This window comes from Mastacembelus armatus, chromosome 10, assembly GCF_900324485.2.
Source record: "Mastacembelus armatus chromosome 10, fMasArm1.2, whole genome shotgun sequence".
In the NCBI taxonomy this organism is placed as follows: Eukaryota; Metazoa; Chordata; class Actinopteri; order Synbranchiformes; family Mastacembelidae; genus Mastacembelus; species Mastacembelus armatus.
Window position 1 is genome coordinate 11,896,998 of NC_046642.1, and position 26,140 is coordinate 11,923,137.

The 26,140-nt window shown below is 40.3% G+C and overlaps 1 protein-coding gene and 1 long non-coding RNA gene across 3 annotated transcripts; one reads left to right on the top strand and one right to left on the bottom strand.

Annotated features, from left to right (window-relative positions):
- Positions 1 to 5,602: 5,602 nt before the first annotated feature.
- Positions 5,603 to 7,376, bottom strand: LOC113144858 (uncharacterized). Its single transcript, XR_003297190.1, has 3 exons — positions 7,209 to 7,376; positions 5,960 to 6,013; positions 5,603 to 5,729 (listed from the first exon to the last, which is right to left on the bottom strand). It is a non-coding gene; the product is annotated as an uncharacterized LOC113144858 (long non-coding RNA).
- A 600-nt stretch (positions 7,377 to 7,976) lies between these two features.
- Positions 7,977 to 26,081, top strand: slc43a1a (solute carrier family 43 member 1a). Of its 2 annotated transcripts, XM_026330274.1 has the most exons (15): positions 7,977 to 8,308; positions 12,460 to 12,623; positions 12,881 to 13,073; positions 14,121 to 14,176; positions 14,649 to 14,725; positions 20,490 to 20,582; positions 20,792 to 20,925; positions 21,029 to 21,150; positions 21,323 to 21,469; positions 21,585 to 21,620; positions 21,723 to 21,858; positions 21,982 to 22,111; positions 22,261 to 22,334; positions 23,107 to 23,230; positions 23,785 to 23,979. In XM_026330274.1, exons 2-15 carry the CDS (start codon positions 12,470 to 12,472, stop codon positions 23,977 to 23,979), a joined length of 1,671 nt encoding a protein of 556 aa, XP_026186059.1. In that variant the 5' UTR covers positions 7,977 to 8,308; positions 12,460 to 12,469. The 2 variants fall into 2 exon arrangements, with proteins under 2 accessions (XP_026186059.1, XP_026186060.1); XM_026330275.1 differs by lacking the exon at positions 7,977 to 8,308 and having other exon boundaries at positions 12,470 to 12,623; positions 23,785 to 26,081.
- Positions 26,082 to 26,140: the final 59 nt, after the last annotated feature.

The window sequence follows — 26,140 nt, forward strand, 5'->3', positions numbered from 1 at the left end:
GCAACTTGTGTCACAAACGCTGTTAATGACAATAATTTAGGTTGGATCTTTTTTAATAGGGATTCACAACAATGTGTAGTCTTGTCCTCACAAATCTGTACATTATCCTGTGAATCCAGCCGTATCAGAGAAACGCACAGAGTAATGTAGGGAGTGCTCAGAGTGCTCAACAGATTTAAGTGACAACCATTCTAGGGTCCACCCACACAGACTTTGCAACAGGCAGCTCACAGCATGTACACTGTTAGTCTTCCATTTGACCAAATAAATGCACAATTCAAAACAACCACCAACGATTGATATACACTGACAGTCATTTTCACCTCCACTCAGCTTTTTCTCATAGAATTTTATTGTTACCTCGTTCATAATTGTCTCATATGATATACGACATGGCTCGTTGAGAGGCACATGTTTTGGGTGATTCTGGCGTTGATCTCTGGACCGCACCCACATAAGGAAGATGTATTAAGTGAAACAACTGATGAGATACTGGGCAGACCTGATGTAATGAGGAATAATGGCAAAGTACATTCCAAGTTGGACAAGGCAAAAGTTTTAAGGCTTTATGACTTGAAAAGCAACAGAAAAGAATCCAAGTTACTGGAGGGAGGATGAGCCATGAGCCAAGGAGACGTGTCAGAAAGATGAATTCATGATTTCTTTTTTTGTGTGAGAAGGGCTGGATTACATTAAGACAAAAACCCCTTTCCAAATCTTGCCAGGGGGTAAATAAGCCCCACTGGTAACTGTTTTGTTTCAGTCCACAGTACTGTTTCCTAAATGATTGGCCAGTAGTTAAAGAGGTTAAATAGACCTCAATCGTAAAATGTCGCACCGTGCTGTCTTTATAGGCCTGTGTTGCCCTCCTGTGGCGAGCGGTGAGTGTTACTATTAGCTGCTCATGGCTTCTCAGGAGCTGTGAGTGTGTTTGACCACCTGTGTGTAGTTTTGAGCTGACAAGAATGATGTCTCATGGTCTTCTGCTAATGGAATCATGGGATTAGATATGTTTTATGTTTCAGGTACCGTGAGACCCGCCCGCTCCCTTGCCAACACACCAACCGTCTTCACATTAATGAAAATTAAGACCACATTGAGTTTGTATGTGTGTGTGTGTGTGCGCGCGCGTTCACTGATTGCTGTCTGGACTTTATTTAAGTAGAAACAGATTGAAGAATGATAATTAGGCCTAATAAGATGGAATTTCCCTAACTATGTCAAACAGCAGCCGCATCACAGGGCTCTTTTCAAAGGGATTTCAGGTCAATTGGAACCACACACTTGTACACACACACACACACACACACACACACACACACACACACACACACACACAAGGTAATGTAAGGCCTATAATAATTCTTTCTGCTAATATTTGTGAAATAAAAATGTTTTGGAATTTACAAATAATATGGATCCTGCAAAACATTTCATGCATGGTGAATGTGAAATTAAAGCAGCAATTCATTCTGGGAAAATATGCTTCTTCACATTCTTGCCAAAAGAGTGATGAAAATGAGAATATCAATACTACTCTCAAGTGTATCTGTTAAATATAAAACTATGACCAGCAGCTTAGCATAGCCCAGTGACTGGAAACAAGAGCAGACAGCTAGTCTGGCTCTATGTAACGTTAACAAAGTTCCCTGCTAGCACCTCAGGAAGTTACTGTGTCTGTCCAAAAAATAATGTGGCACAGAACCCCCACTGAACTTATTTTTAGTTTTTGGTTTTGTACAAAATAAAGAAATAAGATATAATGTATGAACTGGTAATGTCATGAAATGTTACTAAGTGAATTTTGTTATGTCTGGACAAAGCCAGTATAGTTGTTTACCCAGTTTCCTTTCTTTATGCTAAATTATACTAACCACCTGTAGCTGTGGATTTAAAACAATTCAACATTTGGGAAAATGCATTTATTTGAGTTGCTTGATTAAAGTAATATCACAATGTTTGTTGGGTAAAACTGAAGCTCTAGTTCATTTCATTCATTAACATCTTATTAGATGTTTTATCTAAAAACTGGTTCTCTTGCCAAAATCTTTCCATAAGTAAAGTATAAGCATCATACAGGAACATTTTTTAAAAAGCCCTGTTTAACTATCCAGCAGTCTGTAGGCGTCTTTGACCTTGGCTTCAGTCAACATTCAAAAAGAAAAATGAGATTCATGGCAGGATACCAAAACAAAACCCACTGCTTACTAGGAACTAAAATCAATGGGTTTTATGCATCAGCTACTTCTAGATGTGACAACCGGAGTCTATCTATCTGAAGTCATTGCTCAGTCACCAAAAGATTAAATAGTCCTTCCTAAAACTGTGAATTTCTGTTTTCAAACTTTGTTTTTGTATAGATTAGACTGGGAATGTATTCATCAGTGAGATTTAGATATATTCAAGCCGGACTAGATTTTTTCTAAGTCTCAGCAAGAATGCAAATACGTGCACTTTCCAATATGTCAAACTGGTCCTTTGACTGTAATCTCTCCCCAATTTGTATCACGTCTGGGTGGTAGTGAGTGCAAGTGTTCAATTATTTGGTGTCTCTTTGTTAGGATTGTTCAGCAGTAGTCTTATTTCTCAATTCTTTCACAAAAGAGGCAGCTATGCTATCTGATTTTGGACCAGATCAGACTGTTACACAAAAAGTGGTCTTTATCATGAGAGTGTAGCTGTCGACACACAGGTTTCAGAGAACCATGTCGCATCACGATCAAACACAATCCATCCACATCTCCGGGGGGATGATGTTGACGCCTGTCAGTCTGGAAATGCTTCCAAAGTCATTCCAAAAGCTCTGGGGCGCCGCTGCATCCCAGCCAACTACATGCCGTACAAGTGAGGAAACTGTGGGACAGAAGTGAATCTTCCAAGAAGTGGTCGCCCTGCCAAAATCTCTTCATGAACAAAGTATAAAAAATCATACAGGAAGTTAAAAGAACCCCCATTTCAACATCCAGCAGTCTGTAGCCTTCTTCGTCCTTGGCTTTGGTCAGCATTCATGAGTCCACCATCAAAAAGAAACTGGAGAAAAATGAGATTCATGGCAGGTTACCAAGATAGAAACCATTGCTCACTAGGAAGAAAAATGACTGCTTGTCTGACGTTTGCCAGAAAGCACCCAGGTGATCCTCAAGAGTGAAACATTTTGGCAAATGTACATACAGTAGGCGGCATATCAAAAATCCCTATTGTGCATGGTGGAAAAACAAAAGATGTGGCATTGACAGTTAATCTGGATGCATCAGGTTTTAATTAAACTTTTCTCGCCATCAATCAGAAAATCTGAAAATTACCTTATCGAAGCCAGAATAGTTGGAATGGCTCCTAATAACTGATTAGCTCGGTTTGTTTGTTTTTCATTCTTATCAGAACTTTTGTTTTTTATTCGAGCAAATCCAAAAAGTGTCTGCAATCATTTAGCTTGCTACAGTAGAAAACTACCACGGTTGCTGAGCTAATAGTCCTTAGACATAGCAAACAATTTGACTTGTCAATGTAGGAAAAACACAGGTGTTACTAATAAAACGAACAATGGCTGTGGTCTATTCAAGTTTCCTAGCAAACCACGACAGTGTGACAGTGAGCCAGCGTGCACAATGTGCCATTTTCACTCAGGACGTTTTGGCACATCAGAGCAGGAAAATGCCAATGTCAATGTCAATTTTAGAACCTCAGAGTTTTCTACAAGCTCCAATATACAAGACAGTGCCAGAAAACCAAACAAAAATGGATAACTGTCACAGTATAGTATTTTGTTTTCACATGACCCACTCTGTAATCATACAACCATCTTAATCAAGTCCTGAACATGGCGTAGCATCTAGTTTCAGTGTCCTGGTCTTGTGCACACTGGCTCACTGTTAGGGGTTTATAGGATACTTGACGGATATGAAGCATTGCTGCAAAATCCGTTTCACTTGAGCTTTTCCTGATACAACAAGTCAAAACGCCTGTTGTGAAAAAGACCGATTATATTTGCTGAAAGGCTGGAAAATAAAACAAGCACTTCATGCTCGAGAACCACAAACGTCTCTTGGGTTGAATCAGTTCTGACTTTAACAGTAGGTCAGTGAGAGGAATGCACACTGTGGAGAAGGATCTGTTTCTAACTGTTCTCCATTCATGTGATGGGCTTTCTACTGATGTCAGCAAAGTTTAACATTCAAAAGAAAAGTGGTATTTTGAAGTGAGTATTGCAGAGGAACATAGCAGTGTGTAATTTGTCTCATTTCAAATGCTTGATTTTTTCACTTCAGTGTTGCACATTAAAGCAAAGACAAACACCACTTCCCATAATTTAGAAGCATGTGCATATAAGGATATATATATTTCTACAAACATGAGTCCCCTAAACAAAAAACACAGTTGACAGTGCCAAGTCTTGTTTGTGATGGGGATACTTTGTGGCAAAGTTAGCATGAAATACGAATAACGTGTGCTGACCGCTTTGGGATAGGAGCAACATTTTCTGTTTTGCCTTCTTTGCAGCCCTTTCACTGTCTGCCTGGGTTTCAGATGTTTTTCTGCACTCCACCATCAAATAGACACATCTTCACATCTTTCATCAAGTCCACACATGATGAAAACCCTGTTTTTTTTCAACTTACTATTCAACCATAACTCACTGTAAAGCTTTGTGTGAAGCAGTTTCTTTTCTCACGGGCTCATGGTTCATACAAAATATTTGAAATAGCCTGATGAGAATAGCAGGGACTTTGAAAAATAGCTAAATGCAAGACATCCCAGTGGAGGAAAGGGAACCAAAGGTTTGGTTACACTGTGTAAATTGTTTATTATGATCAGATATTAAAATGTGGTCTGGGTTTTGATCCTTGCTTTGTTTTCCATATTGAAATAATTCCTGTTAGAGCTGGCACTTATTATCATAATTTCTGCCCTTCTGAGCAATGAAATGTGTTTCTCAAATGTGCAAATTTGATTTACCAGATGTTTTCTTTTTTAAACTTTCTTTTTCGAGTGCACGTCTTTATTTTGTAGTCTTGTAAATTTCATGTGACCACATGAGTGTGAACCGCTAAGTTAAAGTCATAGTTTAAACAGAACAGAGCCAATTCCGGCTGGCACTGGGGGCAGGGCGGTGTTAACACACAGGCACACACACATTCACACCTTTGGGCAATTTAGAGTCACCAATTAACCTAACCCCAGCCTGCATACATTTGAACTCTGGGAAGAAGTCAGAGTACACATGCAAGCTCCACACTGAAAGACCAGGGACTGAACCTGAAACCTTCTTACTATCAGGCAAATCAAATGTTTGAGGTATGTTGTGGCTGATTTGACAAATGTGTCACCCATCAGTGAATTCATACAAATTTCATTTCAATTGCAGCTTTGGGCAGTAGGGCAGCACAGTGAATGGGGAGACTGCAGGCTGTTGAAAACACTTAATACCAGATGGCGCTATGAATCTTGCTTTGGCCTTTAACTTCCCTGGTGCTGAAAATAATAATAAAAAAAAAATCTCCATTATGATAATGGAAACATCATATTGTTTCCACTGAGTGGCTCCCATAGCGGAAGAATACACACAACTCATTGCATTGTAAAGAAGCTGTAATTGTTATTAAAGGGGTGAAGGGAAATAACATATTTTCTCTGAACGCTAGTAATGCTGTCTGTCCAGCAGGTGGAGCTCTCTATCAGGAGTCCAAGATGGAGCAGGCTGCAGAATTTGCATCCACATCTCTCAAAAAATTCTGTCAAATAGTAAAATGGAAAAAACAAAAAAACAAAAACAAACAATGACAATTATTGTTTACATGTAAACAATATGGCACTAACTGTAGAAATAACATTAACATGACAAATCTGACATGCATGAATCTGAACTGGTATTTCGAAGCCCCGATTTTTAGTAAATTGACTAAATTTGGGTAAAAATGTGAGAATGAGTGAAGCTGTGGAGTGACAGGAAAACTGCAGTTACCATGGATGAGTGTGATGATCTGAGAGTTTTTGGATCCAGACACACATGGTTGCCCTAAGTTGACACAAAGACAGACGTAAGAATAATGTGCATAACATATGCTGCTATAGCAATAAATTGTAGAAAACTGTATTTCACTTTTTATTTCAGAAGAGAAGTTTCATTTCCCTGGAGATGATGGGATTAAAGGTTAAAATGAATATATTATATTGACACGTCTGCAAAGATTCAGACATGGTCATTTAATTTGCTCAAAACATACTTCAAAACTGTAAAATACTGCACTTACACTTCTCACAACTGACCCTCCTCAACTTCATTTTATTTTACACTAGTTTATTGAGTTGTAATAATCCTACGTCTACTCTTGTCTTTAGCCTTTCATCATGGTCACACATTATACATTTCACCAAAGTTTTAATTATCGCAAAGCTTCCTTACTGAGATACTGTGTGGGTCTACTCTCTCTGTGTCCTTCACCACTACGAAGAAAGTGCATTATGGCACTGTCAACATGAGGTGTTCTCATGGATTTGCAGGTGGGGTTAAAGGTCACATTTCCAGGTGCTCACAGCCAGAGACAGCTCACACGAATTCCAACAGGATTACCTTATTAAGAAATTGGGGGCCCAGAGTTCTTGGATTTGGCCCCGTTTCATGACCAAGTGTGAAGCTGTGACCAGTCACACTATATGGCAAATCGCCTCAGGTTTGAAATGAAAAAGTCGACTCTTCCCTGTAGAGCCCAGCAGCGTGCAGATTTTCTTTTGTGGTGGGGATTTGACCTGTTGCACTCATGAATAAGCAGGACCAACACCTTTATATGGAAACCAGAATTACTAGAGAATTACCAGATTATAGAGAATTGCTGGAGCTCAGCCGTCAATCTCAGAAAGTAATAAAGATGGAGGCTCAGTGCACATAGGAAGGTTAAGCTGATATAAGCAGATGATCTATACTATGTATAAAATGATTAACACCTTTGTAGAATATAATTACCACTCTAACATACCTTGTGTTTTTAAATGGCTGGCCATCTGTGTTTGAAATGGAACTTGAGGGTCAAAGGATCCTCTTTAGAGACCTAATAAATCTGAAGGTCTTTGCTTAGAATACCCACCCAGTGGATTTCCAGTAGGGCAGTATTCTCATCAGTCAATGTAATTTGAACATGTGGTTCACAATTTAAGCAAAAGTCTTATAGCTTGTACCAAAAACAGACAGAAAGGAATAGAATTTTTTAACTCACTTTATGTGCTGGAATTCGAGGGGGGTGGTGGGGCGGTGGTCGGCACAGTTGCCTCACTGTGTTAGATGGCTCTGGCTTCAAATCCTGTTGATGTGTCTGTGTAGAGTTTGCATGCTCTTCCAATAAGTAGATGGGTTTTCTCCAGGTACTCCAGCTTCCTCCCTCAGTCCAAACACATGCAGTTTGGGATTAGACTAATTACCCTTAGGTGTGAATGTGAGTGTTTGTGTGCCTGTGTGTGTCAGCCCTGTGATAAACCGCCGATCAGTCCAGGGTGTACCCCACCTCTCACCAGATGTCAGCTGGAACTGTCTGCAGCCCCCGTCCCCTCCCCGATGTACCAAGATAAGAGGTGGATAATGGATGGATGGACCCACACAGCCAACAGTGTGGTGGTTCCAGCCTTCCTGCAATAAACACACTGACTGTGCAGGAGTGTATCTGTGTGTCTGTCTCCAGCTGAGCATCTGCCATAACCTCTTCAAACTCCAGTTGTCTCAGAGTTTATAAGCAGATCCCTAAGGCCCCAGCATACACACTACATACAATCTTTACTCTGGTTTAAGTACTTTCCACTTGCCTCCATGACTTTTTGTATAAGTTTCCATCATCAGATCACAAGAAAAGAAAAAAAAGATTGTTGTCATAAAACCCAATTAATATTGTGTAAGTGTCAGAAAGTGATTAGCTTAATCTGGCTGCAGGCTCCTTCCAGTTCTACACTATAGTATAGTGACTTTTCTCCACCCTCGACGGCAGAACGCAAGAGGGAGGGAAATATAAGCGAAGTAGGAAAAGAGGGGGAGCTGCTGATGAAACCTAGGGAGACAAAAGCGTCTCACACGAAACCTAACCTGAAAGAAAGAAAGAAAAAGAAAGAAAGGAAGAAAGAAAAAGAAAGAAAGAAAAGAGAAGGAAGTAAAAGGAAGGGAGGAAGCTGAGCAGAGAAACAGAGAAACTTAGCTGTCAGGCTCTCGGACAGACCATCACGGAAAAAGCAACACGCGGTGAAAGCTAATCTTGCATCAGCATTGTTGGCCCTGGGTGAGCGACAGAAGACTTTTAAAGGCTTTGTTCTCCAAGTCTGAGGAGCCAAACAGGTAAGTCACCGAGTCTCCCTCCTTCAATAACCCATATGTTTGGTGTCGTGTGTTAATAGTCCCGACAGTGTTGAGGGTGATATACAGGACCGACCGGCTGCAGATACACGTGGCACGAGACAGAGATAACTTTTTACGGCTCATAGGAAACATTGATGATACAGGGGCTGACTTATTTAAAAGGTATATTTATTCGTTGTGCGCTACGAGCAGCTCCTGTGTGGGTTTAACACGAAAAGGATGGACGTTTTGGGGTGAGAGGTAAAAAACAAAAGAATGATGAGTGAGACGTCGCCGTGAGAGCAGCGTCCTGTTTCGGAAGTGACTTGAGGTGAGTCCCCACGTTGTTCCAGCTCCAGGCTCCATCCTTGGTTTTACGTTACTCAGGTCAGCTTCAGTGCTCATGTGTCGTCTCGTAGATCTACAGTGCTGTAGTTAGACTGGTTTATTGTTCTCTGGTTTTCACTGAACTAGAAGTCAGAGACTTCGTTTCAGGATTTAAAGACATTCTCCATGTTGCCTTCACGTGTACCCATTAAAGTCAGATTTTATAGAAACGTTTAATTATCCGACTTTTAAAAAGGCAGGTAGTATCACGGTACAGAAATACTCTGTTAGAGGTCAAATTCGTGCCTTCAAAATGTTACTTCAATAAAAGTGAAGAAATATCATCAGAAAAACTTGCTTAAAGTAACAAAAATAGAAGTCCACATGCTGAATGGCTCGATTCAGAGTAATGTGTAATAACTGACCTGTCACTAATGTTGCTTTATTGTGATCATCAAATTCTCTCTCAGACCCCTAGGGGTGATCATTCATCATCATTTTGTTCATACTGTGTAACAGTGTGAGGAACCGTAGGATTATTCATTCACTCCAATGTGAGACAATTAACAACAAACAATCGGATTTGAAAAGATTAAAGTAGGAAAAGCAGGAAAATAGTTGCTGATTAATTTTATGTAAGTCGACTAAATTATTAATCACCTAATTGTATAGTATTTATTTCTTTACAGAGTCCTTAAATAATTATTCAATCAAGTCTTTTAAGCCTTCACTGTCACCAATCTGCAGGTATCACAGGAAACTAGGGGCTCTAGTTATCTGCTACTGTTTGGCCATAGTTAGTGTTGGAGTCAGAATGCCGACATTTCTGACAGCACATGAATGCAGCAACAGACTTGCTTGGGGACAGGCATTTTCAGCAGCGGCCTCCCTGTGTAGGTAATCAGACCCTGAGCTGAGGTCAAGGCTATGGAGAGACAGCTGTTTGCCGCGCAGGCACCTTCAGGGGTTCTTGGACTCCTTGGGGAACAGAGGCTCCTACAGTGTCTGGTTTATGTTCTTGGAAACTTGTGAGGATAAAGAGTTTGTCCTGTGGTCCTTTGTGTCCTGCGGAGGTTGATAAACATAGCTGGTCAAGGTCAAGCAACTAAGAGTAGGATGCGGCTGGACTTGGCTGGTTTGGGAGCAGCAGCTGCGTTAAGACTGGGAAACAAAACAGGGCACGTGACGAGTTAAATAAAACGTGGTCAACACAGTTTAATACAGAAGTTGTAGAAAATGTTAAACTTTATTATACTAATACAAACTTCCTCCATAGCCAAGACTGTGGCAACATTGCATCATTAAGCTCAGAGCTCAGGTATTTCAAGATCCGGCCTCCTTATTTGGTCTCAGACCTCACCTGCTCTCACACACCCATTCATGCGCACACACACTTTCACAGTGTTATGACAAGCATTTACAACTACTTGCCAACTCTTAATACATTCTGCGTCTTCTTGCTGTAACTTGTTTGCAAATATTTGTTGTGCATTGACATTCCCGCATCACTACGCCCTTATTACGTGTAACATTTAGTTAGAAGTTGTCAAAATGGTCTTTGTCGTGCCAAAAAAAAAAGAGACGTTATTACAGTGTTGTTATACTACACAAAAGGCGGGAAAAAAGAGGAAGACTGATGATAAGCAGAGGTGGAGACAGCAGAGGTGGAGACAGCAGATCAGCTCGTTGTGTTGAACATGCGTGTGTTTGGGTCTCACATGGAGCCAGGTGGTTTAATAGCCTGAGCTCAAATACACACTGTTTCCATGACATAGAGCAGTCATGAGTTACATTTACAGCGTTGTCTCTGGAGTGGTGACTGCAATGTTTAGTATGCATTGTGCGTGTGCGTGTGCGTGTGCGTGTGTGTGTGTGTGTGTGTGTGTGTGTGTGTGTTGATGTACATGGTGCACTAAAAGCACCCTAAATCCAACCCGCGTGACAGCAGCCTCTATACTTAGGTTTTAATGGACTGTCTGTTCATGTGTGAAAGACTGTTCTGTCTGTCCACGCATAAGAAAATACAAATATTTAATTTTTTATTCTGGTTTCCACACAGTGGACAGCTCTGGGACTAGTTCTGCATGTTTCTGTGTGTGTGTGTTCGCAACGTGTACACAGAGTAAACATAGGGAATTAATGAACCATTAAGTGACACAGTGACTAACCGAAATTCAGCAAACAAAGGCAGGCTATAATGACACAGCTCATGTGTAAATATGCTGCTTTTCTTGTACTTAAATTAAAGCAAGTTGAATGTTTGTTTTTTTTATTGTTAGTCAGACTATATAAGACACTTGATGAAGTCACAATGAGCTAATCTTTCACCATTTACTGGTGTCCTGTGCTCTCTAGGCTACATATGGGCAGAGCGAATGAGCCCTTTCTCATGTATTTGTACACTAAGTGGTTTTCGGTGTAGGGTGTCAGTTACAAAGAAATCCCTCCTTTCAAACTCTCCGTCAAGCACAAAGGCAGTTCGCTGGGCTATGGATAATCGCATTACGCGCGCCCCTCATGAGCACATGCACAGACTCACAGGCACACGCAGAGACAAATTTGTCCCATTAGATCCTCTCGCTTTCTCTAGCACACACACACATCTACATACACATTATGTTAAGAGAGTAATGTTTCCTGTGACATACTACCCTGGTTCACTGCCAAATCAAATAGCTGATTATATTTTTGTGTTTTGGTCCTTTACAGGTTACAGTGACTGTTGTGTGTGTGTGTGTGTGTGTGTGTGTGTGTGTGTGTGTGTGTGTGTGTGTGTGTGCACGCACGCACGCCTTAAAGGTGGTCACAACTGACTTTATTTGATCAGTCACATCAAGAGTCTTCTCTTCTGTTTGGGTGTTACTGTTTGTGCAAAAGCCGCATCACCACTTACTTTTGACCCAGTGAGATAAAACTAAACTGTGGTTACATGCCGTTAAAAATCCTGTGCTGCTTTCAGATGGAAACGTCAGCCTATTTGGCTGCTGCCCCTATTTCTAGGACAAAAGACTTGAAGTGGTCAAACCAGGAGTGAAATAGCTGCTCTACAGACAGCACAGTGGGGGGATTGCTGAGGACAATGCCCCACAAGGTGTCAGGTAGTCAAATGGGATTTACAAAATAAAAGACTGGTCACCAGAGCATGCTTTAGGTAAACAGAGAGAAAAATGTACTGTGTCAAGGGACTCCCATCAGATCTCCCCAGTGAAGTGGGTGTAATGAAATATTGTAGTTTTTTTTTTTCATATAGTGGAACTCTCAACAGAACAAAAAAAGAGGATGACCTTTCTAGGGACAGACATGTTTATACAGGGATCAATAGTTTGGACTTACTGATACCTGTAATGGGATTCTTTTAAACTCTAGTTGAAACATCTTGTAAGCTGTTTCATGATGGAATGATAGCACTGTACGTCTAAAAGAATTAATCCATCCATCCATCCATCCATCTTCTATACCCGCTTTTCCTGTTCAGGGTCACGGGGATCCGCTGGAGCCTATCCCAGCTCTAAAAGAATTAATATTATTCATAAATAAAATTTCTGTTCTATTGTTTGTCCACTAAAATATCTGAAAATGGCTTGTTTTGTCTCACCACTGATACAAAACCATAGCATTTCCTGATTTCAGTGATAAAGCAAGAAATCTTCATGTTTGAAAAGCTAGATCCTGCAAAATGTTTTTTTTTTTTTGTTTGTTTTTTTTTTTGCATGATAATCAATGATCAAACTTTTTGTCTGTTGTCATTCGACTAACAATTTTTTAGGTACTATAAATGTTCCTGTCCTCATTCTTCCTCCCTTTTCTTCTCTCCACCATCACAGAGGAGCAGCGATGGCACCTTCTCTCATCCAAGCCTACAAGAGGCGCTGGTGGATGGCTGTGACAGCAGTGTTTGAAAACCTGCTATGTTCAGCTGTTCTTCTGGGCTGGGCCTCTCTGCTCATCATGCTGAAAAAGGAGGGCTTCTACTCCTACCTGTGCTTAGGTAAATTCAGTGTCAGTGAATCTTAATGTTTTATTCCTGAAGACACAGTTGCTCTTCAGAAGGACTAAAAACATAATAACCATACTTGTACCATCTTGATTGTTATTTTTTCCAAGTGTCTTCAGCATGTAAACTATAACATAAGCAGGGTTTTGAATTGATTGTAGAAAAGGGACCATAAATTCTGTATGCCGTCTGTGTACACATTGTGTTACCCCTCCCCACCTCTCATTGGTCTGACTCGCTGGTTCCCACAGAGAATGACTCAGTGGTTGTGCCTCTGGGCAACTCCTCTGATGGTGAGGGGAAAGAGTGGCCCAGCTGTGTAGAGCAGGAAGAAATGTTGAATCTGGGCTTCACCATTGGTTCCTTCTTGCTCAGCGCTACCACCCTGCCACTCGGTATCCTGATGGACAAGTTTGGGCCACGCCCAATTCGCCTCATGGGAAGGTACCGGTTGTAAAATACTTCCGTCATGTTTGTAAATCCATGTGCTGTGTGACTGGGGGTTTTGGCAGGTTATGGTGTCTTTTTTAGCACTATCGCTACACCACCAGCGGCCCCTGTGCAATTTTATTTTCATTTATTAATAATATGATGGTCAAGTCCGACAGACAACATTCCCAAAGTGAGAGGAGAAAGATTTGCCTTTCGACTGCAAATCAGTCAGTGTAGGTGGGGCACTATTCTGTGAGCATGTGTGAGTGTACACATTGTGTCAATGTTTATAGTAGTGAAATTCCTTTACACTGAATGGGGAAGCGTGAATGCAATTTCAGTTGATAGATGGACTGCCAGTAGTATCTTCACAAGACACGCTAATAGACACAATCAAATTTTAAAACCCACTTCACACCCACAGAAAAACATGCACATGCATTTTCTCTCTCTGAGTGTTTAAGGCAAATTCAATCGTTGTATCAGATGCTTTGTTAGTGAAATGAAAGTTTAAAAACGTAGAGATAGATATCAAAGCATTTTGCATTTAACCAGCAACTTAGCTGATTTGTGACTTGTGCAAATTATCTACGTATTACCTTTCGTGCACATGGGCAGGTCATACTAAACTCACATGCACTTAATAATGTGGGAATCGTATGACTCACACATCTTCAAACAAAGAAGCCCTGTGGTATTTCTAACTCCTCTTGGGAGTTTCTGTGTTTATATGTGCAAACACAAATTTGAATGTCTGACTTTCAGCATCCTAAGATATAGTTAGATAGAACAAATTAAGGGAACACTTAATCAGCACAGTATAACACCAAGTCAGTTAAACGCCAGAGATACCAATGTGTCACAAGTGATTGTGAATCGGTTTTACCTGCTCTGATGGACATTGACTTGACAAAAGGTGAAACAGAGATGCAGAAGCAGGAAGAGTGGTTTAAATTGTGGAGCTCTGTCCTTATCTTTCCTGACTGATTCTATTCAGGCTTTATGATTTGTTCATCAAGGTCCGACGTGTGATTTCCCTGTTGCGTTCTTTCTTTGCAGTTTATGTTTCGGCCTGTCGTGTATTATGATGGCGGTGTCTGCCTACAAACCTCTTGGTGAGTACGAATATAAATGCTCTAATACATGTGCTGGATATCAGTTTAACTGAAAAATGTGGCATATAGATGTTGCTGTAAAAGTATCTGCTTGCTGTGTAGCATAAAAAAAAATCCACCTTGCAGGAAGTCATGCTCTTACAGTTATTGTTCAATTTAATGTGAATTGACAGCTAGAAGCCCACAGCCTGAGGTCATGACTTTAAGATTACATGGCTAAATGAGCGTCTGGAAAAGCAACTACTTGTTGGGCTCATGGCTAAGTATGAAGGTGCAGTTAGAAATGGCAGTTGCATACTTTCAAAGGGGAATCGTGTGACTATTTCATGTGGAGCAGTGGCCTTCACGCCACATATTGAAATCACAGTGGTTATATCTTGTATTAAATGCCAAAGCCCCTGTCAGATCAACTCATCTATCTCCATACAAGGTGGATTTAGGTTTTAACTCTTCTTCTGTGTCTTTCCTGCAGTTCTGTCAGCGCTCATTTTCTTGGCTCTCTCCCTGAACGGCTTTGGAGGCATCTGCCTGACCTTCACCTCCCTCACGGTGAGGCACATGACGACTAGAAAGTAGCAAAAGACAGAGATTCTGACTGTTTAATCTCGACAGATATGTCTGTATTTACACAGCCCTTGGTAATGTCATGTTGTGACAATTTGGAGGTCATTAGCACAAACGTACATCTTCAGTGAACTGCAGATGAACATTGCATAGTGTTAAAGTTCATAAATCTGCAGACACACAGTCCACATGATGAGTGGGACCTTTACTTTGATGACAGGGTGGATCATGTTCCAAAAATACTGTCTATGTACTACATTAACAGTTTATTTAAAGCTGTCTGGCGGATCAGGACACCCAGAACATAATATAGTGTTTATTACGAGCAGGACCAGTCATTCAAGGTACAGTTATTAACCATTTTAAATGACACATGTTCGTATGGATCCAAACGAAATAGACCAGTCTCTCTTTTTCCTTCCGTTTCGGTGTTTCACTTGTTAAACATTCAAACCAGAAAACATGAGAAGTTAAAATAAGCCTGCAGAAGCTCTGTCTTCTCTCACCTTATCTCTTCCATCATTCATAACGACATTAGTCTCAGTTTGGAACCAATGCAGAGTATGCCTTTTTTATTTCTGACGGTGCTGTTCAGTCTGTTCTGCATTATAGAGCTGAAATTGCAAAACGTCTCTGTGCTTACATAACCGATATTCTGAAAAAGTACTAATGTTGTGTTGACTTTCTGGAACAGATGAGCAGAGGAGTTTTAGTAGCAGAGAGTCTCAGCATGGTCGGGGCCTCTATTTGTCTCAGCTGAGGAAACAGTGTGTGTTGAGACTGGGGGCTATGTTTGTTTGTCTTCACATCAGGCATGTGTAGCTGCGTGTGATGTGTCAGCTGGTACCTGCATTACTAAGCGTGTTACAATGTTGCCGGCGGCTCTCTACCCTGTGTCCTGCCGAGTATTTAGGTTTGTGCCATGTGTTGGTACAGCGTGTGCGTTTGTTTCCGTCAGAGCTGCACATGACCTGTCGCAGATGGAAAGTCTCTCACTTGTGTTTCCACCAATAACAGTCTACAGTTGACTACACGCCCCCCCCCAACCCAAAGCTCAGCCCACTAACCTCTATCAAAACAGCCAAGGCCATGCTGCTTTTCTATTCTGCTTTTCACTTCCTCCCTTTCTTCTCATCTTCCTACTCTCTCTCTTGCACAGCACAACCATTTCAACTCTGCATGACTGTGCACACATGTGGATGTACAAATGTGTTTGCATGCTTATATACACACAGGGAGATGAACATGAAACAGATGCTTAGATAATAAGAGTCCAAGCTGTGAGTGTGTGTGAACAGATGACACCCTCCTCTGCATGCTCCCTGTAGGCTGGATTTGTAGAAAGGAACTAAAACACCTTTCTCTCTGTGTCTCTGTCCACTACACAGGTTAAAAACACATTTTATAATCATCTGTGCCTGTTTGTCACCATGACAACTGCTGACAGGGATGCCAAATGGCATTATGATGCCTTTTTGTTAATATCGCACAATCCTTCTTTAATTTTAATGACAGCAGATGCTTTGAATCCCTGTATTATGCAACTACCTCGTGCTGGTCAGTCATTAAATCTTTAGATGGAACACAGGGCCACGCGTTGCTGGTTTAACCATCAGGAGCAATTTGGGGTGCAGTGTCTTGTTCAAGGACACTTTGTGTAATATACATTTCATACAACCCAAGTCCAGTAGTGCGTTTTTCCACACAATGGAAAGCCGTTATTAAAAGTAGAAAGTTGTGCTTTTCTAATCCAGAACTAAAAACAAAATGGAGTTCATCACACAGTACAAATTATAATACAAGCTGTCTTTTTGCATTCTCTGTAAAATCACAGGGCATTTGTGGGAAAATGCATCCCACTCATGGAGCCTCAGTTTTACATGAGTCAGGATGAAGATACACATCTTTTTGACACCTCAAATTATCAGTGGGGCATCTTGTATCTGACAAGGGAGGCTGTTTACATAACAACATGGAAACTTCTTTTATTTCTGTCCACTAACACAATTATTTAACCCGCACACAGTGAGGGATTGTGCTCTTTCTATTCTATACTATTAATCACACTCAAAAACAAGAAGATAATTTATTAGGTACACAGTTTTCACTTCAGAAGCCATTTAATTGACTTACATTCATTTTCTGTAGACCCCAGTGGTAATAACCCCCAGTCTAACCCTAACCAGCAATGCTGCATCATGATTTCGATCATGGAAACTTACATGTTGTCCTCAGAAAGGAACAAAATGTGACTGTGTAATCAGATTAATGTTCAAACAACACTTTCACACGCACACACAGTGAAGTAATGTTCAGTCCCACCTCCTCATTGTCTGACCTGTGTATCTCTCCTTCCCTCTGTGACTCTAACCTGTTTGGTACCGGCACTGATTGACCTCTACGTTGTCATTGTTCTGACGAGCGAATGTCAGCAGAGAACAAAGCCTGAGGGTCATACCCACAGATCCTGTCATCATCTAAAATACGCTCGAGGGTAATAGCTGCAAATGGATTACAATAGGCTATTATAGACCTTTCAGTTGTTGTCAGTATAGATCACATGTCCAGCCTGTAATGAGGGACATAAGCCCCTGATATACAAGGTCTGTCATGTGATTAAATGAAATTGCATTAGACAATTCATAATAGACAATAACAAAATACATGTAGTGCACAAATTACAGTATTCCAAACAGTAATCTGTCAGCACAAAATGCTTTAAAATGTTATCACCAACACTTATGAAATTCCTGATGAAATAATCTTATGACCTTGATCAAGGAAGTGCTCTCTCCTTTGGCTACAGACACTATTTGTATTTGCATTGTGTGTGTATTTTCTGTGTATAGTAATAATAGCTACTTTGTCACATTGTACACAAAAACAGGAGTCTCTGTAAACAGAGATTAAATGTAAATGAATGAATCACTTAGTAAAAAAAAAACAATTGTTTTAGTACCTGATGTGTGTGTGTGTGTGTGTGTGTGTGTGTGTGTGTGTGTGTGTGTGTGTGTACATAGATACACTACAGCTGATAACATTGTATGTTTTGAAAGGGCATAAAAATAAGAAAACAGAGGAGACTTGTAAAAACATTTTTTTAGTTCATTTTTAAAAGATGTCCCTTTCATAGTGATAAATTAACACAGAATTTCCCTGTACCTGAATGAAAACCATAATGAGAGCCTGTGATGCAGACAGAAAGGTTCTATAAATCAGGAACAGCACAGTTAAAGGTTTGAGGTTTACCCTGCAGCTAATTGCAGCTGTCTCTCCTTTCTTCCCTTGCATTGCATTTTGATGTTTGGAGTTTTTGGAGGTATGGGTGGAAAACATAGAATAGATTCTCTTCTGCCTCTGTTTGCTGTGGGCCATATCATTTCCGGTTACACACCACTTTCAGGAAATCCTGTTTCTCACATTCTTAACTGCCAATATGGATGTCAGTCAAGTATGACATGTCTGTCAGCTTGTGTAACACAATGGCGTTGAAGGTATGAGGAAGGTTCTCTTGCATTTGTTGTAAGACATAAGTATGCCCTTAATTATTGGCTGTATGCAGCAGCCTGTTTGGTCATTCCCCAATGAGAAAAATTCCTTCAACTGTTGGGAGTTTGGTGATCTGTCAGTCTTACACATGCAAAGCAAAGAAACGATAAAACAGGAGTCACATGTTGAGGCTTGAGGATTCGACTCAGGGCAGATCAAACACCATCTTTACATTTGACCACTTTTCATGTCATGTAAGTCCACTGCAGCTGGACGAGAGCCCTGTGCCAACACTGAGGGATAAGGGTTTGACCCTGCAATGGGAGAAAGGGAGGCAGTGTTGAGGTGGGGAAAAGAAGCCAGTGCTAATCAGCTGTGGTTTGGTGTTTCCTGCTGGGAGCTCCACAGAGAGAGGGGCTGCAGCTGTCGTTTGAGGGAGATCAGTCAAACTAAACAAATGTTCCTCCCACTATCTCTTGTTTTCATCATTTCTGTCCTTGCTTATTATTTACCAGCCCCTGTCCTTTCTCTGTCCCCTTATGGTCCACTTTCTCACCCTGCATCTAACTTCAACACGTTCAGCATTGCATCAGAACTTCAGTGCTCATTCTGCTACTTTTTGGCCTTTTCTCTTGGTGATTAAGATCTTAATTAAACTTACAACACCCAAGTTGAGTGAGCACAGCAGGAATAGAGGCTGGACTGATTAGTTGTGACATGCGAATGGCCAAAGCTCCATTTGTGTTTGACTTTCCGACTCCAGTTGCCCTTTGTATACGGTCATGTGTGTCTGTCGGGGTCTGGCAGAATCAGCTTGCAGGACACGTGGTCCTGTGTAAAATATGAATTTAATGAGAACTGCCAGAGCACAGTGGTGGGAATGACGCCTGCTGCTGGCACCTGCACATGCACGCATTTCCCTTTCATCAGTTAGCTGGCATTTCACATTGCTGGAACATCTTTGCTTTAACATTTGTAAAAGATGCAAACTCCCCAGTGTTTCCAAAGGGCCCTCTTGCCTACATTCTACAAACCTCTGCAGTCAGAGTCCACCACTGCACAGTTTATAGTCACAGATGAACTGTGAAGTTTTTTGATTCTCAGAAGTCCTGAATGAGGATGAGTGTTCTTGGGGATTTTTTTTTTCTCTCTTCTCGAGCAGACAGTCAGACTCTCTCTCAAATATATTCGGGGGAAGACTCTTCCTGTTCATTTGCCAAGCTCATTGTGTCAGTTCTCAAAACGGCTTACCCCTGCAACTCACAGCCCTTACTCTGCCAGTCGCTTAGTGTCACAACTGCCTGATCAGACAGCACCCAACTTTTAGAGGAAAAACGTGAATTCACGTGTATGGGACTATTTTCAAAAAACGTTAAAGAGCACACCCATATAACATTTAAAATACAATTGATATTAATCATTATCTATATGTGAGAGGGGCTGCTTGCAGTAACATAAATGAATTCTCATGTTGTTGAATGTGTAAATAGACAACTGTTTAGAATAATTCAAATGGTCCAGAGAAGTAAAGTAAAGAAAAGAGAAAAGAAGCTATGATCCAGCAGGTAGATCAGGTGACGCCAGCAGTTTGGACAACCAGTCAGGTGGTCAGCGCTGAGGAGGAATAGTGAGCTTGTCGTGCAGCACACAATCCCACATGTGATTTTTATAATCGTGATTGACCCAATTGAAAATCTAATTGAAGGACACTAAGTGTTCTGCCAGCACAATAGGTCATTGTTATGTACACTAAGCTACTTATTACTGTAAATAGGTCGACCTGATATATGATGTGTTAGCGCCTGGTGCACAACACCTTGTCCACTTTACCCTGAGTCGTGCATGCCCCCCGGCACTTTGTCCACTGAGCCCACTAAACTTTGTCTGGTTGGTTTTGGCGACAATATTTTAATCCTAACTCTAACTAGAATTTTGTTGAAAGTACAAGAATAAAAACTATGAGTGTGTCTCAAAGTCTACCTTACTCTAAAAAAAAATCAGCAGCTCTCAGTGTCCCGTTTAAGAGGAACTTTCCCAGTCTGGCTCATCCTGCTTAGAAAAAACAGTAGGCTGCTCTCTGGTGGTCAGGATAAGATACTGCGATACTACATTTTTGATTCAGGATTATACATGTAGACAACACACAGGCTTAACGCAATACACATTAAGTCTGAACCTGTTCAGTTAGTCAGTGAAATGACATATGTTGTGTTTACTGATATAATTTTGTTCATCTTTCCTCCCTCCTCTTCCCTTGCAGCTCCCCAACATGTTTGGTGCCCTGAGCTCCACCATCATGTCTCTGATGATCGGCTCCTACGCCTCCTCTGCTGTCACCTTCCCTGGAGTCAAGGTAAACCTAAGAGGTTACATTAACAAATAGACTGTAATAGCGACACACTCTACAGAAATTTTTTTTTTTTTTTTTTTTTTTTTACAATAAACCTCTGTTTGGGTGTGACAAAACCAACATAATGAGTAAAATTAGAGAGTATGAATGTTTGTCTTACATAAGAGAAGAAAAAAATAACACGCATTACCTTTTGCTTGCATTTTTTCCAGCTGATCTTCGATGCAGGCGTGTCCTTCAAGGTGATCATGTTCGTATGGGCGGGTCTTGCTGGATCTGTCTTTCTCAACTGTTTCATCAACTGGCCTGCAGAAGGCTTCCCAACACCTGACGAAGTGGATTACAGGTCAGTCTGTTGCTCCACCTGATCTCAATGACAACAAGGCACAAGCATGGTTATGAGAACCTACGCTCCAACCCTAACGTGTGTGTGTGTGTGTTTGTAACAGTAAGATCACTCTACAAGAGCCGCCTTCATCAAAGCTGAAGGTTGAAAAGGGACTGAACCACAAAAATGGAGACGTTCGACACTCCACAGAGAAAATACCCAATGGACCTGAAATTGCACCCAGTGAGTCATTAAACCCTGCGGCAGCTGAAAAGAAATTAGGGAGAGTAACTCAAAACTCTGACAATGAAGAAACTATAACCACCTTTGCGGAACTTGCACAAACAGCACTGTATATAAAAACAAATAACTGCAACTTTGCATTATATAAGATAGAAGTCTCCTTTTCTCTCAGATGCTGTTCCTTTCCGTCGGTCAGTATTCTCTCCCATCTTCCTGTGGAGTCTGGTTACAATGGGAATAACACAGTTAAGGATCATCTTCTTCATGGGGGCGATGAACAAAATGCTGGAGTTTCTGGTGACCCATGGTGAAGAGCATCGTGAGTGTCCAACCTTTAGAGCCTTAGCAACAGTTACTGTTTTGTTTTTTTTTCATACATTGTTCCCAACCTAAGATGTCTAATTGTTAATGGGGTTTATTTTAATATGTTTCAGCATCTAAACAGCTGGAAACCGAGGCAAAAAAGAGTGGTGAGTAAAGTACTACTGTGGCACTTCAATTTGTATACTTAAAGTTGTCTGGGAAATCTCTTTAAGGCTTTTGCTGATTTGATTTAACGTGTTGTCCCTCAGTGGATTTCTACTCGTCCATCTTCGGCACACTGCAGCTGCTCTGTCTGGTCACATGCCCTGTGATCGGATACATTATGGACTGGAAGATGAAGGAGTGTGAAGAGGAGAAGACTGTCCTCGAAGGCACAGAGCAGAGGTACGTGCAGTCTTTGTCTCTACAGTCATACTGTGTCAAATATATGTTGGATGGTGTCATTGTAATTGGAGTGGTCTGGTATACCTGTAATGTGAAACCTCCTCTGTCTTGTGCCCCCATCAGACAGACCAATGGGCCCAGGAGAGACCGTAAGATCCAAAAACTGACCAATGCCATGAAAGCCTTCATCTTCACCAACATGCTGCTGCTCCTTTTTGGAGTCTTCTCCCTCATAGACAACCTGCCCCTGCAGGTAGTACACACACAAACACAAATAATATGTTAGTTGAAAAACAAGTCAACCAGGATATTATTAATATTACTGTTAATAGTCCCAATATAAATAATGGCTGATCAGCAGATCATATGGTTTATTTTCTCTTTTCCCTCTTTCTTCTTCAGATTTTGACCTTCATCCTCCACACTATGGTCCGAGGCTTCATCCACTCCTGCTGCGGAGGCCTTTATGCTGCTGTGTGAGTGCTGCTGATTCATCAACCACAACGTCTAACAGCAAATTGGATATGTTACCTAAGGGGTGTAAAGTTTCCCAAAATTCCCAATGAGGGACTCTTTGAATATTTTTTTGAAAAAATAGAGTAATGAAAATCAGTTTGCAGTTAAAATAATTCCTATTCAACCTAAACCCTACCATCTGCTTGACCTACATTATTTAAGACCTCATGTTGAGAAAATACTCTTTTCTGACTCATTTAAAGTTGTTTTCCAGCAACATGTAAACACCAAACGTAAAGCAGCATTTTACAGTGTGATAAAAGCAACCAGATGTAAAGACAAAGTCAGGGATGTTTTATGGGCCACACCACTACACTCATTTGACATATTCTTTTAACAGAATTGATGAACTGTTCAAGCCACTTTTGAAAATATCGAATCTAGAATCTAGTCTTGAAGGATGCAGTGTAATCTTACCTGATACGATACAGTGTAGTGTTAAACCCTTTGTTGTTTCTGTAGTTCTTATCATTCTTTAGTCTGTATTAGTCCATAAATAGGCCTGTATACAGTCAAAATGTCTGTTTAACTCAACCTCTCAGATGTCATATGTATTACAAGCTGAGAAATGCCCATCGTCACTGTTTCCTCGATTAATTCCTGTGTGCTCTGTCAATTACCATTTTTCAACATAACTTTAATGTCAATAGCAGAAACAACTAGCTATTCCCTGATTAATCTAGTTGCATTTGGTGTTTCACTCTTGATAACCACCCACTACCTCTCTGGCAGCTACCCGTCCAACCATTTTGGCACCCTGACAGGCCTCCAGTCCATGATCAGCGCCGTGTTTGCTCTGCTGCAGCAGCCGCTCTTCCTCGCCATGGTTGGACCACTGAAAGGAGATCCATACTGGGTGAGGATACACACTTTTCTTTGCATGCCTGAACAATTTGTAATGCCACACACAGATATAAACAAGCCCTGTCCATTGTACATGTTATATTCATGTCTCAGTCTCAATAAGACATTTTGATCATAGTAAAACAGTTTGTGAATACCTTATAATAACATGGTGTAGATGAATTACTGCCACAAAAACAAGTTTAAACAAAATCACTAAGCTAATGTGCACTATTATCCACATAAGTCTATAATAATAATAATTATAGACTTACATGCCTGTACATATTAGTCTTCATGTTACTTATTTACATATAAATACAATAATTGTGTGTATGCACGTTGATATTAGCATTTACTGCAAATACAAGTTTCTGAACAATTTTAGTTAAAAATACTTGGTTTTAACGGTAAACGATAATTAACAGAAGAATTGTTCCGATCCAGCCGTTGCTGTAATGTGAAATGCAAACATTTAGTTTGGTCCTCACCGTTCTCACTGACAGAATAAACTCTGGCATCTACCAACAACTGTGTGACTAAGTTTCCACTCACCTTTCCCTTCAGATCAACCTCAGCCTCCTGATCATTTCCCTGGCTGGCTTCCTGTTGCCAGGTTACCTGTTCTACTACCGCAGACTGCTGCTGAGGGAAAAGGAGGACAAAGACATGCGGGGCCTGGGTTCGGAGATGGTAGCGCTCAACCACAGGGACGCCAACGGGTACAAATCCAACAACAGCCTGGCTGCTGTGGAGGCTTAGACAACACTAAAGTGCTGAGGACTGGGGAAACTGAAGGATTTATTTTTGTAGGTTCCTTCAAAATGGGCACCAGCAAAGACTCACATATTTTGTTTCACATCTTCAGTGTATTTTAAGACATTACAGTGCGGATTTGGCTCACCACAAACCATATCACAGAACAAATAAGATTCACTGGGCTTTGGTGTGACTCAGACTAAGTTCTTAGTGATTCTGGGATTACGTGCCGTTATTATTTGTTGCTGTCTGTTTATTATGGTTTATATCAAAGAGCCAAGTTCGTGTGATTTAAAGCCATAGAGTTCACATGCAGACAACCTGGTATGGCATCAGCATGTCAGGGGTCATGGTACTTGAAGCACTGTTAGATAGTTTTCAGGGAGACCAAAGAACAGCCTAATGATATTAAGAGATAAACTTTTGTCTTCAGTATTGCTTCAGCTTGAAACAACCTTTTAGTATATTATACAATTACTATTGTAACCCCCTCAACAAAAACAAGACACACAAACAAACATATATGGCTTGATTTGAAAAAATCAAGCTGTGCATTTCACGTTAAAGCACAGGTTGTAGAGACCATATCTACCTCCTCGATTTTTTTTTTTTTTTTTTTTTTGTACCCAATGGTACTTGACAACCAATTTCCCTGCCTGTTCAGTATTGTTTGTTTCACATTAGGAAATTTGAACTCTTTAAATGTGAAACCCCTAAAATGACTAATGCAGTCAGTGCAGAATTTTTCCCTTATGCATTAATGTTCAGTAGAGCTAATACTGATGCAGCCATTGCATTTTTAAAAAATTTTATATGTAAGAATAACATTATTTATGGATTTTTTTTTTTTTTTAAATCACCAATTTTTAAAATGTTGATATGTGTGTTATCATACTTTGGTCATCTTTATGCACAGAAATGAACTAGTGTGTGTATAAAATGTGTATTGAAGTGCCTTTTTATACTCTAGCTGCAGTAGAAGTAAAAAGGGAAGCATTTGATGCAGTATAAGCAAATATTATTTTGTAGTGTCAAGTGTAATTGAAGCTCAGATGATTAACTTAGGTATATTTAGGATTTTATTATATATTCTGCTTGCTTTACTATATATAGGTGTGTATAGTATGTTATAATACATTAACAAATTGCTAGTGGAACAGTGGCTGGGGTTAAATGTGTTTTTTTTTTTTATGTGATTTTTCTGCTTCGATGTTCAGTCACATTAAGGAAGACAGAGCTGCAGCCTTTGATCCCCTTGTTTCAGTCAAAGAGATAACAAAATGTTATTGATTCTGTGCAGAGCGACACTGCTGTAGATGTATTTAATCATTTGTAATGTAGAATTTTTATTTTTTTCACTGTTTCAGCTTTAGTACAATATTTCCTGGACTGTTTGGTGCAGTTCTCAATGCTTTCTCTTTCACACCGAGGAGAAAAAGATGCCTTATTTTGTTCCAGTTCTGTGCGTTTTAGTTTTGCAAAAAAGTTAAGTGTAAGATTTTTGCCTCTGCCAAATGTATTTCTCTAAAAAACCAAAGCCATGACTTCAATATAAAAATAGTCAACAGTTTTTCTACTCGCTTTTCTCAGGAGACCATATAGAGGCAAAACAACAGAAATGCTTTAAAACAGTGCCTTAGTCCTGCGGGAACACCAGCTTGGTTATATTTCTTTAGTTTGTTAGGTTCGTTAAGGTTTTGATTCAATTTAATATCTGGTTTGCTTATTGTTAATACTGTTCAGAACATTTCAACCAGTGATGGCAACCTTCACAGATCTGCATCTTTCCTTCTTCCTGCGGTACAGTATTTAATGTTTAAAACCTCTGTGCCAGCGACATCTGTCGGACCTTCAACCACTTCTGTAAGTCGCCTAAAAACTCCATCTCAACAAATGATTTAAGCCATCGAGTTCACACGCAGACATAGTCTGCATAAAGCTGATAAATACTGACAACTGACATTCAGGTTAAATTCAAGTTACTTTGTATTTGAGAGTTAGAGTTGTTACTGCATTGATGACTGTTTAACACTGTATCAACCGCAGCTTATCTAATCTTCTCTCCTTATCTCTGAATGTACACTTTTCTTTCCAACTGTCAATAAACATATAAACATATTTGAAAAAATAAACGTTATATTACTGTTTAACTTGGACTTGTGTT

What these genes read in the sequence shown, in the direction of transcription:
- slc43a1a (XM_026330274.1), top strand. Translation starts at nt 12,470, where the DNA reads ATGGCACCTTCTCTCATCCAAGCCTACAAGAGGCGCTGGTGGATGGCT. An exon ending in TAGACAACCTGCCCCTGCAG is followed by an intron (nt 22,112 to 22,260) that starts GTAGTACACACA and finishes TTTCTTCTTCAG; the next exon opens with ATTTTGACCTTCATCCTCCA. An exon ending in GGAGGCCTTTATGCTGCTGT is followed by an intron (nt 22,335 to 23,106) that starts GTGAGTGCTGCT and finishes CCTCTCTGGCAG; the next exon opens with CTACCCGTCCAACCATTTTG.